The sequence below is a fragment of the Melopsittacus undulatus genome, chromosome 4 (genome assembly GCF_012275295.1).
Source record: "Melopsittacus undulatus isolate bMelUnd1 chromosome 4, bMelUnd1.mat.Z, whole genome shotgun sequence".
Classification (NCBI taxonomy): domain Eukaryota; kingdom Metazoa; phylum Chordata; class Aves; order Psittaciformes; family Psittaculidae; genus Melopsittacus; species Melopsittacus undulatus.
Window position 1 is genome coordinate 106,892,114 of NC_047530.1, and position 12,897 is coordinate 106,905,010.

The following is a 12,897-nucleotide window of genomic DNA, read 5'->3' on the forward strand; positions in this document are numbered from 1 at the left end:
TCCAGAAAGGAATAGGTTAACTTAGACCAGAACCAACAAGAAGCATACCTGGATTACAAGTTGCTTTTTACCTCTGCAATTGAAAGGCTGAGACAGAAGGGATGATGGAAGGACCAGTTAGGAACAAAATCATAGTTTTGATGGCAGGCTACTAATGAAAAACTCCCTTGTATTGTTGTTGGTAGAAACTGATATATCTCTCTGGCAAGACAGTAAATCCCTGCTCTGGGAGGACAGACTGCAGTATACAGGCACTGCACGAAGCAGGCTGCTTTCCAGATACATGGCACATTTACAGTGCATTTTTAACATATTCATTGCCCTGTACTTGCAAAGTAAAGTCATGCTGCATCCAGCTCTGGGGCCCTCAAAGCAATAAGGATGTGGGCTTGCTCAAGTGAGTGCAGAGGAGGCCATGGAGCTGCTGCGAGGGCTGGAGCAGCTCTGCTCTGGAGCCAGGCTGAGAGAGCTGGGCTGGGGCAGCCTGGACAAGAGAAGGCTCCTGAAGGGGAGACCTGAGAGCAGCTCCAGTGCCTAAAGGGGCTGCAGGAAAGCTGGAGAGGGGCTTGGGACAAGGGCCTGTAGGGACAGGCCAAGGGGAATGGCTTGAACCTGCCAGAACAGGGGAGACTGAGCTGAGCTCTTAGGCAGAAGCTGTTCCCTGTGAGGGTGCTGAGGCGCTGGCACAGGGTGCCCAGAGAAGCTGTGGCTGCCCCATCCCTGGCAGTGTTCAAGGCCAGGTTGGACACAGGGGCTTGGAGCAGCTGCTCCAGTGGAAGGTGTCCCTGCCTGTGGCAGGGGTTGGAGCTGGATGAGCTTTAAGGTACCTTCCAACACAAACCAGTCTGGGATGCCATTTTTCTTAAGGTCAGGAGTTTGATAAAGATCCTTCACTTTTCCAGTTTAAATGGAGCTAACTGAAACCGATTGTTTGTCTGTTGGACTGAAAAGGAATTGATGCTCTCACACATGCTGTTTGTTATCTTTTACAGGCAATTTCCTTCCTTACGCCACTAGCAGTCATTTTTGTGGTCAAAATAATCCGGCGAACAGACAAGACTGAAATCAAAGAGGCTTTCTTAGGTAATGTATGTGATTCTTCAAGATGAAAGTTGTGTGATAGCTCTCAGAGATTGACTCCAATTGTAGTCTAAACCTTGAAGAAATCCTGTCTCCATTACAGTCCATTACAGTTGTTTTTAGGGCAGGTTTAGTTGAAAGCCATCTCAGAAAAGCCTTTTTTAAAATGCATATGTCTAAACTTACAAATTCTGTGCCTTTATTCCACGATCTAGCTTGCAAGAGCCAGAATTCCATTAGCAAGGCCAAGACCATCTGAGACACTGTTCAGATGTATATTTTTCTGTTACAACTAAAGTATTACCTCTTATTTATAATTGTAGCTATTCTAAATTAATGGCATCACTGGAAAGCCATGTGAGATTCAGCTGCTTAGTGTAGGAAATGACTCCTACCATTGTTCTCTCTGATCTCCTGGAATTTACTGTTCCCCATTGCAAAATACGTGCTCATGGCTCAGTTTTTGTAACCACAAGCTCATGTTTCATTTTACACTGCTGGTGGTGTCAGATGTGCACTTAATGCTGGACTGTGAACTGCTATGGCTGTGTTATGGATGAGCTCCCATTACAGTTGTAGGCAGCAACTTTGAGCAGAGGAGCAGGTAGACAATGGAGATGGTAAATCTTAAACTGTTCCAGCTGATTCTGGCTGTGTCTATCTCTTGAAATCTTTTAGTGAGGTATGCCCAGATCCTGTTTCCATACACAGTGCCAGAGACCAAAACTGACTAAAGCACTTTCACTGGCAGAGGATACTTGGAAGCACTAAGAGCTGTAAATGTTTCTGTTGGCAGCGTGTTTGAAATGTGCCTAATTCTGAAAATCTCCCTTCCTGCCTATTTTACACTTTAATTTATTGTCCCTTAGATTGCAAGGTCAAACAATACTCATCCTTGCCTTACGTAGAAAGGATGTAAATGCCACTGTGTATCTGCCTTTGAAGTTTTCGTAGACAAGACTGGGTTCCTATAGCTTGTTCTTTCTCCAGTTGCTCCAACACAAGTGTGAAAAGATTGAGGTTTGTTTTGGCTGCTGCCAGTCATTTGTAGTACGTTCTGAAATGCCTTGCAGTGATATTTTACTGAGAAGTCCATTCAAGTAAAAATAACTGATTCATAAAATGCATACTGTCACAGTTCTCAGTTTCTGTTGTTTAAGAAGGAAAGGAGCTTTGATTAGTTTCTCCGTCACATATTCTCACTTTTTTGTTCTAAAAAGACATTCATTTTTTTCTGCTGTTCTTGCCTTCTGTTATGATTCCCTCTAAAGTGTCCAGGAGAAAAATTGCCAGCTTCTGCACTATTCTCATTGCTGTCCAGACTTCAGGGAAACCCCAGCCTTGATGTTCTGTTCTTCAGGGTATCTCTGTTCATTATTCCCCTGTCCATACATGTGGAACCTGTGGCTTATTTAAGTGTACTGTACACTAATATGATTCAGTATGTTAATGTGTCTTGTGGTGTGAAGCTGATTGTGAAGATTCATTAGCTATGGTGAAGCTTTGCTGATTTGCTGAGATCTGGAACATAATGCTCAGAATGGTGAGGAAGTCCCCAAAAGGTGAATTTCTTTAGGCATCATACATAGAATAAACCAAAGATTAAAATGACATGACAGTGCTTTGTCACTCATATAGCCATTAATATCAAGAAGGTGATTTTGTGCGTCTAGGGTAAGGAGTAGTTAACTTCTACTATAAGTGCCATTAATCCTTCCCCTGGAAGTACCTAGATCTCTCTACTGACTTGATTATATGACTTTTGATGTGCACTATGAATCTGTCCTAAAGTGAACAAAATGATAGCAGTTGCAATTTGTTTATCAGCTTACATTCACACTGTCATTAGAAGCTTGGATTGCATTATATGGAATATACAGCAGTGGAAGCATGGTTCAGTCGGGTAGGCAATGAACAGTGAAGACAACACACTATGAAATGATTGAACTTTACTGCATGTCTCAAAAAGCAGATAATTACATCTCCCATTTTTTAACATTGCTGGTCACATGCATTTGGCTTTGTGGAAAATTTCAATTCATCATGCAGCCACCATAAATATCTGAGAGAAAACAACTGAGAGCAAAAAGAGAGCATGGGATTGATTGGTCACTGTGAGCATAGGTATTCAAGGTGGAAGACTTCTTTGAGCAGTATCAGTGTCTCTGACTTGTTCCTTCATTTTTGCTGGCAGCTATTGCTATAGTCAGAGAAAACCCTTGGTTTTGCTTTGATGAAGGGCCTCCTTTTTTAACTTGAAGAAAAGTAGATCCTATAATGCACATTGCTTTGATCTATAGTATACTCTGGCGAAGACTTTATGGACACAGGATGAGTGCCACTGAAGTGTAGCATCTGGGCCAGCAGTCTAATAAGAAAATAGCTCATGTAGCTGTCATTGTATTACTGTAACTGTTCTGCTGGAACTCAGAGATTTGCCTGATAGGGTTTTTTTTTTCTGATGGGAAATAAAATTCAGTGGCACTTGTGTTGTAACAGGGAGCTGAGATGTGGACTGCAACATTAATCTCAGTTTTAATCTAACAGGAGTGTATGTAGGAGGCTATAGATGAGATCCTCCAGAAACTCTAGGGACTCAGCACACAGGTACAAATAAAAAAGAGGTTTCAGTCATACCTAGTATGACAGTTCATGCTTATTACTCCAAATTTATTAGGAAAATTGGTTAATCATGGGAGCAAATATAAGGGGAAAATATCAAAATTTTTACTCAAAATTTCCACATTCTTTTGAAAGAAAAATTAAAAAAAATCATCAAATTCTAGCTTTACCCAAAAGGCAGTCCTTTAGCCTGAAAGTAGACTGCGTAACTGTTGTATGTAATATACATACATAAACACACACATGTGTACATAGGGGTATACTTATATGCATGTATCTATGTATACATCTATATAAGAACTCATTTTTAACCCAAGAACTTAAGATTTTGACCTAGTAAATTACAAAACTGGTAAACACAGTACTTGATTCTCTAATAATGTTTCCATCTGTTGATTTATGCCAGTGCAAATGGCATGATAAATGGCTTTGTAGAAGAAAATCAGATTTCTCATGAGTAAAAGCAGCACAAAGTCATGATTATTATGATGCTCTGGGGTATCTCCTTAGTCTGGGTAGAAAGAAAAACAGTAGACTGCAAAGACCATTTGGTTTTCAGTCCAGAAAAGGTTTTGCTCTGTAAATGAAATGCTGTAATGCTGCTATTTTTTGCCTGGTATTTAGGTTATTATTATTCTGTTTGTTCGTTCTATTTTATAGCTGTTTCCTTGGCTCTAGCTCTGAATGGTGTCTGCACAAATACTATCAAATTAATAGTGGGAAGGTAAGTTTTGTCATGCTATACATGGTAGCTTAAACTTTTAAGAGAAATGAAGACAAATTGACAAATACCATGCATCTTAACAAAAATAAAATGATAGCTATAGCTCTGAGTTAGAATGGGCCCCTGAGAAGCTGTCCTTTTCCTGGTGCAAATGTTGTACAGCTTCATTATGTGACATCCAACTGTGGTAGGAGTCTATGCCCTTGTGTTTTGTTATTTGTTTGACCAGTTGGCAGATCCAGACAAATGAGGAGTTTAAAAGGAAAGGTATGAAGGAGAATCAGTTCATTAAATAGGCAGCACAGCATGTGGGAGTTCAGATGCCGGTGCCACTAGGCTGATTAAAGAGGAATCCATTGAGTCTCTGTATAACTCAGTGCATGCATTTTATGTGAAGCATGTTACTGCACGTAGTATTTCCAGGTAACATCAAGATCCTTGGCAGATCAAAATTTGGAGCTAAGCAGGAAGTGGACTCTAGGTAGGATGTCTTTTTAGGAAAGCATAAATTTGAATGAAGGGCTTAAAAAAGAAAAATTAACAAAAATACCCTCAGGAAATTAACTTTTATTTTAGGTACTATTTGGCTCTTCATCAGAATTTTAAATAATTTCATCTGAAAAACATATATTTGACTTTAATACGCTATTTATTAGAGATCAGTGCTGCAATTCTTTTTGCATTGAGGAAGCAGTATTTTTGCTTGGTTTCTGATGAACCCTCTCTGCTACAAATGCCCTGACAATAATGGTACTTGACACTTTTAAGAGTGCTTTTGAAACACAATTAAGAACGTCTGCACTATCTTCTTCAGGCAGACATGAGCTCATTTTGCCTGCACTTCAAGCCAACTATTTGCTCTGTCAGCTTGTCTCTGGTCCTGCTTGTCTACATGGTTTATTAGCTCAGGATCAGTACAACAGTATGATTTTCAGAGACAATTCCCACTTGCATGCTTCACTGATAGCTTCCCTGAGATAACCTGCCTGCAAAGAAAGTGACTTTGAGTTGAGGGACATGGCTTAGGGTGGATTTGGCAGCATTAGGTTTACTGTTGGATTCTGTCATCTTAAAGGTCTTTTCCAGCCTAAAAGATTTGAGGTTTTGTGCTGTGTTAAGGGAAGGAATGAACTCTGTATGTAATAAGCACTATAATTAATAACCACTTTGAGGTTTATTTGTTACTACAGCTTTTATATTTTTAATATCCATGGTGTTTTTTGTAGACCGCGTCCCGATTTCTTTTACCGCTGCTTTCCAGATGGAGTAATGAACTCTGAAATGCACTGCACAGGTGATCCAGATCTGGTGTCTGAAGGCAGAAAAAGCTTTCCGAGTATCCACTCTTCCTGTAAGTTCATTTAAATGCAGTGCCTCTTGTAAGAAGCTGTCCTGTCTGTGTTTTGGAACTGCTCTTTTTTTTGTTAGATCGTGAACCTGATTTTTGCTGGAGGGGCTTGGACTTCTGCCTTAGGTCACCACTGCCAGAAATAAAGTTGTGAGCCTGTTCTTACCTTGAGAACCAACTGACATCTCTGAGAACCACAGCAGGACCATCAGTAGAGGGAAGCACTATTCAAGGTTAAAGAACACATGTGTGTTTCTGAGGGGGTATCTGTTCCCTGATGCAGGCCTCTGTATGTAATCTTGGTCTTTATTGTACTTACTTATTTTGTTGTATTCCGTTGGAATATGAAATGTGACAAGGCATGTCTGACATGCATAGTTTTAACAAGAGCTAGTTGATATCTTTCAAGTACTACATCTATTAAACCAGTTCCAGTTACAAAGGCAGTTCAACTGCTTTTATCATTAAGGATTCTTTATAGCAAGTTTTATGCTTGAATGTGGAAGGGGTAGAAAGGAATGCACAGAGATCATGCTGTGTCATTTTGATGCTGTCCATCCTAATGACCAGGATACAAAGTGAGGTTCAAGAAGCCCCTTTAGCACTACAAGCTATGGTAATCTGCCAGTAGGAGGGTGGTTCTTTCAGTCCCCGTTTTCTTGCTCTTCTGACAATATCCACTGCTGGCTGTGGCTAAAGAAGGGATCCTTCTCTGTGCGGGCCTTGATTCTGAGGGGTTTTTATACTTCCATGTTCAGGTGTCTACTGCCAATGGATTGCTTTACCTGGGCACAGGCAAGGGTAAATGGTAGCTCAGTGCAAGCAAGCAGAGGAGAATAGGTGGAATATCCTGACTTTCCTTTCAGGACAGAGGTAGCATGTAGTGGGGGAACAGATGTATTAATAGTATTTTATTTAGAGGAGCCGATAGGGAGGAAAGAGAGGTTAATTCGAATCACAGAATCACAGAATGGTTTGGGTTGGAAAGGACTTTAAGATCCTCCTGTTCCAACCCCCCTGCCATGGGCAGGGACACCAGAACTGCACACAGTGCTCCAGGTGCTCTCAGGGCAGCACAATCACTTTTCACTCTGACTTTGAAGTGATCCTCAGTCTAGGTCTGATGGTTTGAGCAGATAGTCCTAGCTTATGCTGTATTCTGACAGATATTTAGGTGGTGTTATGAAAACTCATATATTTGACTTAATTAGTTGCGTTAACTCAGGCATTTACAAAGGTTCCTGTCTCTGTCTTGAGGAGCTGACTTCTAGAGTGTTTTATGTCAAGTGCTTAATAAGATTTGTTTTCATCTGTAAAATAACTTGATTACTATCAGCTTTTTTTGGATTTTTTTGGCCAATATTTTTGTTGCTTGGCTGTTCTGTTTCTGAGAAATACCAGTTAAGTACCAGTAAGTAATATCTATGGAACTTGTTGTTCTGATCTTTGTTTAAAGAGCTTCAAATTGCCTAATTGCACAGAATCATATATTGCAAACAAGTTGTGTAATGAGATGAACGAAATTCTTAGCTGATCTTGCACCCTTTTTCTTGTTTGAGTCCCAGAAACAGATAAGGAAGCAGTAGATGTTTGTGCATATGTTATACGCTTTATAATCCTAAACAACAAGCTTTATAATCCTAAACAATAAATCAACTTAGCAGCTTCAGATTTTGTTTATAAGCTTCAATTTCATTAAAGAGACAATAGCAGAATATATCATATGCCATTTAGAACAAATGGTATTTATTGCTAATTATAGTCTCTTCAGATCTGCTTGTCTTGCTTAATTGTAATCCTGTTGGCTCAGTGTTCTATCAGTATAATAACAACAAAGGCTTAAAATAAGTGTATGTCTACACTGATGTACTAGAATTTATAGATCAGCCTTCAGCAAGTGCTATAGTTCATCATGTTACTAAAATGCAACAGTTTACTTGGATGATGCAAAGTGTGAGGTTCAGAACGTACCCAGTGTGGTTTTGCAGACTAGAAATGTAGTAGTTGTAGCATGGTCTGCTTACACCTGGCACACATACTAGCTCTCTTACCAAGACTGCTTGTCACACAGTGAAGTGCTTTGTTCCTGTGCCAGTTGGGCAGCCACAGATTGTATACTGGGGTTTTGCTTTGAACTGGGTTTGGTTTCATAAATTCTTTAGTTATGCTATTGCAGCTCATACAAAGTTGAATTGGAGCAAAATGATAGCCCAGTGTATTTTGATCAAAATTGTATGAGAACAGCTTTCTCCATGACTGACTAGTATAATATTAGCATGTGGCTGAGCTGACTATATTTCTGCTACAAAGCCTTTTATTACAATGTGATAAGAATGAAAAGTTATTATGCATGCAGTAATTTTTATCTGTTGGTAAGTGTATGCTGAAGTGAGGCAATTCTGCAGCTGCTTGAAGTACTCAGCTGTTTGAAGCCAGATCTTGTAATGTCTGAGTCTCTGACAAGACTGTGCGTTTTGAAGCCTTAAAATCCACATGTATCTTAGTCTCAGAAAGCAGAAAGAAACCATTTGAATTTGATAATCTTAAAATGATAACCTCTGCTCCTGGTGTGTAGCAAAATAATTTAGATAACCAGGATTGACTACTATTTTACCAAGAATAGTTTATAATAGTGATAATAAATTTAGTTACTTGCTGTTATTTCATCCCCCATTAGACTGAAGAGTGAAAAGCAAAACATAAGATGGGAAACACAATATTATACTACCTTCCTGGACCTGTAAAACAATGAGGATGTTAGAGGATAATAATTCACACTTGGAAATTTTGCTATAGTTCTCCATTTTCAGTATTTGGTTTGTGTAATGTATGAACTTTACCTCCTCTATCTCCCACTCCCTGTGGAAAATCATCCCCTTACCTGACTTTCAAAGACCTCTTCTTCCTGCCTCCTTAACATGGAGGTGACTGCAAGCTTTCTTCCCATAAACTCCGTCCAAAGTTTTTCTCTTGGCTCCTTTCTCCCTTCCTGCAGCATAAGATTGCTACTAGGTAAAATGAAGGAGTTCTGTTCTTATTTTTCCATCATCCTTTATCTGTTTGGTTTGGAATTCATGAGGCAGCAGCAAAAAAGGTGTTTTTTCATTACCATTTGTGTTTTCTTGCGGGTTTTTTGTCTATTTTCATGGCCTGCAGAAGCATCAATGTGGAGGACAGAAGTTGCCATAAACTACAGTACCTGCCTCTGGAACGATAGGTACAAGTAGCCCACTAGAGTTTGGCATTTTCTACTTCACTTGAACACATGAATAAAATAAATCACACATAAAAGCTGCCAGGCAGCTCATAAAGAGAGGTTAGAAGCTTCAGTCAAGAGCCATTTTCATCTTCAGAAGAGTTTTTCTTAGAGCATTCCTTGGACAGGCTGTCAATCAAAGGCTTTGTTATACCAGGATCTAAAACCTCATCTGTGAAAAATGAAGCCTTTAACACAAAAATCTGTGGTGCTGTGAGCGTTGTGCTGTAAGACTGTAGTGCAGGGATGTATGACAAGAGTGACAGTACTGACACCCCAGATGGCCCGACCTGACCTTGAGCGCTCAATAAAAATGTTGTGAACTACCTGTCTTCCACTTTGAGAGTCAGCCTGTGCCCTGAAGGAAAGTGTGTTCTCCTTATTAAAGCACAGATGATTTTCTTGGCTTAAATTACCATGTCTTTCATCTCCCTGTGCCAAGGAGTATATGTAATACAGATAAGAGAAATGTATGGAGCACAAACTGTTTTGTAAAGTCAAAGAGTGACTTGCAGATAAATGCAAACTGTGGTTTCCTGAAACAAATGAGGCATTTTGTACCTAATGAGAACAGGCTGTTGACCCACAACCAGTTGTGTTGCTATTACCTTCTCTGAACAAGGAGCAGGACTCTATCTGCAGTGGCTACTGAAAAGGTACTTTGAGCTGGCATACCTCATTCAAGGCTGCTGCCTCCTAGCTCTGCCTTTTGCTGTCCTTGCCTGGAAAGACTGTTGAAGTCGGGAATCTCCTCTTAGTAACTTCTTTCAACAGCGACTGGAATTTAGAACCTACACAAGCACAGCCCAAAGTTCAATGACTCCACTGAAATCCACACAGGGTGTGTTTTAATGGATCAAAGAAGTCATTCCGCATTGTTTGGAGCAGTTTTTTGCTTCTTTTCCAGTTGAATTGCCAGTATATCTTGTTTGGGAGAACCAGCAACTGGGGGTAGGGAGCCAAGGTTCGTGTCTGGGTCCAGTAGCTCAAAGATGCTTTGGAGTGTCAGGCTTACATGTGGCTATTCTAACTAAACCACTTCCAGAATGTAAGTCAATTTTTGTTTTTGACTATTTCCATGGTTTTAGAATCCATTGGTAATTTTATGCTATTTAAAGCTACTACCTGTGGAGATATCCTGCAGCTTCTATACCTCCATACCTGATGGAATTATGTTTATGAAGATCATAAAGGCAGCATTTCTTCCTCCTGCTTGTGTCCTTCCTGTGTGTCTTCTGTAGAGAACCTTGGGGCAGCCTACCTTGGACATACCTCACAGCATCCTAACCTCTCAAGATACGTGGAGTAAGAACAGATACTCCTCAGGGTTTGCTTTAGCTGTACTTTGCAAGCTTGTTATCCAAATAAGAAGCCAGTCTCTCTCAAACATAATCTGACCATAGGGGAAATTTCTGAACACCCAAAGCCAGTTACACCGTAGTAAGGAACTGAAGGAATTCAGCCTTCTCTGGAGTGAGCTTCTGAAGAAACTTTGTCTTATGTTTGGTGGAGTATGATGGCAACTGTCTTTTGCTGTTTAGCTTGGAGAGGTTTTCTGGGCACAGTCTCCCTCCTTCAGCCTCCTGATGTGCAGCACAACATGTTGTTTCTTCAGATCACTCCTTGCAGTGCTGGAAAGTACATAGTGCAACTGCTGATGGACTGATACAAGACCCTTCCCCATTTTGCTCTCTTTGCAGAAAGATTCAAACAGCAGCAGCAAGCAACAGATTAAAAAATGCCATAAGCAACCAAATGGATGGACATACAAACAAGGATGAGTTAGTGTATTTAAGGAGACAAGCAGAACAAATTATGAAGAAATCAACATAAACCTTTTATTGTCTGGAATTAAGAAGTGTAATGATTACCCAGCATACTAGCTACTGAAAAATGCAATGTACGAATAAAGAGTATTTAACTGAATGCAACACATGAAAACTCATTGATAAGAGGAAATCTTATCTGAAGGAGGCCTACAGGGATGATGGTGAGGGACTGTTCATTAGCGACTGTAGTGATAGGACAAGGGGTAATGGGTTGAAACTTAAACAGCAGAGGTTTAGATTGGATATAAGGAAGAAATTCTTTACTGTGAGGGTGGTGAGGTACTGGAATGGGTTGCCCAGGGAGGTTGTGAATGCTCCATCCCTGGCAGTGTTCAGGATCAGGCTGGGTGAAGCCTTGGGTGATATGGTTTAGTGTGAGGTGTACCTGCCCATTGCAGGGGGGTTGGAACTGCATGATCTTAAGGTGCTTTCCAACCCTAGCTATTCTATGATTCTAAATAAAATGGTGAATGAATGCAAACCAGTTAATTGGATAAGCCACATGCATAGCTGGTAGCTGAAAGGATCACTGAATTTGCAGGCATGCATTATACTAATGGGATTTCTTGTCCCTGAATTAGGCTTAAATTGCCATTGCTATAATCAGGTAAATATCTTTGTTTAGAAAATGTATCAAAATTTCTTCAGGGAACATGCTCGGCTTACAAACCATCAGTGTTTTTTTTCATGCACTAGGCAGACTGATCCTATTGTGACTAGAAAACTATGTATCAAGGATGTCTAATTAAGGAGACAGAAATACTGAGCATGTTTTCTATATGAGAGCTCATGTCTCCATAAAAGACCTGGGGTTAATGAGTGGCAACTTACAACTGTCGCAAAGGGTGAAGGGTCCGCTAGAGAGCTCTGGGAGAGGTGCGCACAGAGGCAGTACCAGATGTAGCTGATCTCCCTAAATCTGTCATATATTATAGCTCTAAGAGATAATGACAAGTCCAAATTTCAGTTGCATGCCAGTCAAAAATCAGTTCTTTTCTTAAGCGCAGGGGAATGTTTTAAAAAATTATGTATTGTTTTTAGGTTTTTTCCCCTGTTTTGAACAGTAGGGCTCAGTTAAAGTCTTGAACCCTTAACATACAAAGAACATTAGAGTCTGGAGTTTCAGAGTATCTTCTATCTTCTCTCTGGTTTTGGAAGGTTTGACCTAGAAGCAAAGGGTGCTGCAGTCTTACAGAATTCAGTCTGGAAGCAGACTTTTGCCTTTCAGGTACACACATACATTCGTATGCACTGAAGATGGAAAAGCTTCCTTGTATCATTACAACATATCAGTTTATTGCTGTGTACAGATGATTCCTGACCATTTTTTCATTCCTGACAGTTTCATATGTTAATTTTAAGCCTCTTGCATAGTAGGACTTTTCTGCAGCTCAAAATTAGGCTGGTTATTACATGGTTTGTGAGATCAGTCTAGGATAAATACCTTTCTCCGATCTAATCTTGAGTCACCTAATTGGACATTTCTTTTCTGAGCTTGGTGCCTCATTTCAGATTTCCCTGAATTCATCCTGCCACTTGATTCTCCTTTATTAAGCTACAGTTCAGTGTTGCAGTTTATTATGTATTCCAATAATTTGCTGCACAATTTATTCTTTGCTGTCATGCTAACACCATTTTCTGTACTTACGTATATCATTGGTAGCATATTTGCTTGTTTTTCTCACCAAGTATGCTAATAAGCATTTCAGGAGCTAATTCTTTGGGCTACTGCACTGTGGAACTCTCCAGGTATCAAAAACATTGGAAAACGTCTGATCATGTCTGACAGAATTATGTGGTAGAATGAGATACAATGGGGAGGAGGAGGGAGGGATGCATGTTGTGCTACAATGAGGTGAGACTTTATGTCTCTCTTGGTTCTTATGCGATTTGTGGGGCCTGATGCAAAAAGAGCTGACTACCAGCTTATACAAGGATGAGATGATGCTTTAGTAGCTTGTCAGAATATCACTGATATTCAGTTTTAAAGCCTGTTTATATAATCCTTGACAAGTGATACAGAGTGCTCATCTGTGTG

At 40.1% G+C, this 12,897-nt stretch overlaps 1 protein-coding gene across 1 annotated transcript in view; it reads left to right on the plus strand.

The window, feature by feature from the left end:
- The window catches only part of PLPP4 (phospholipid phosphatase 4), a 59,473-nt gene that overhangs the window by 23,583 nt on the left and 22,993 nt on the right, over positions 1 to 12,897 (plus strand). The window contains exons 3-5 of the mRNA XM_034062697.1: positions 993 to 1,083; positions 4,363 to 4,426; positions 5,653 to 5,777. Coding sequence (XP_033918588.1) covers positions 993 to 1,083; positions 4,363 to 4,426; positions 5,653 to 5,777 — 280 coding nt within the window. The remainder of the gene's footprint in view (positions 1 to 992; positions 1,084 to 4,362; positions 4,427 to 5,652; positions 5,778 to 12,897) is intronic.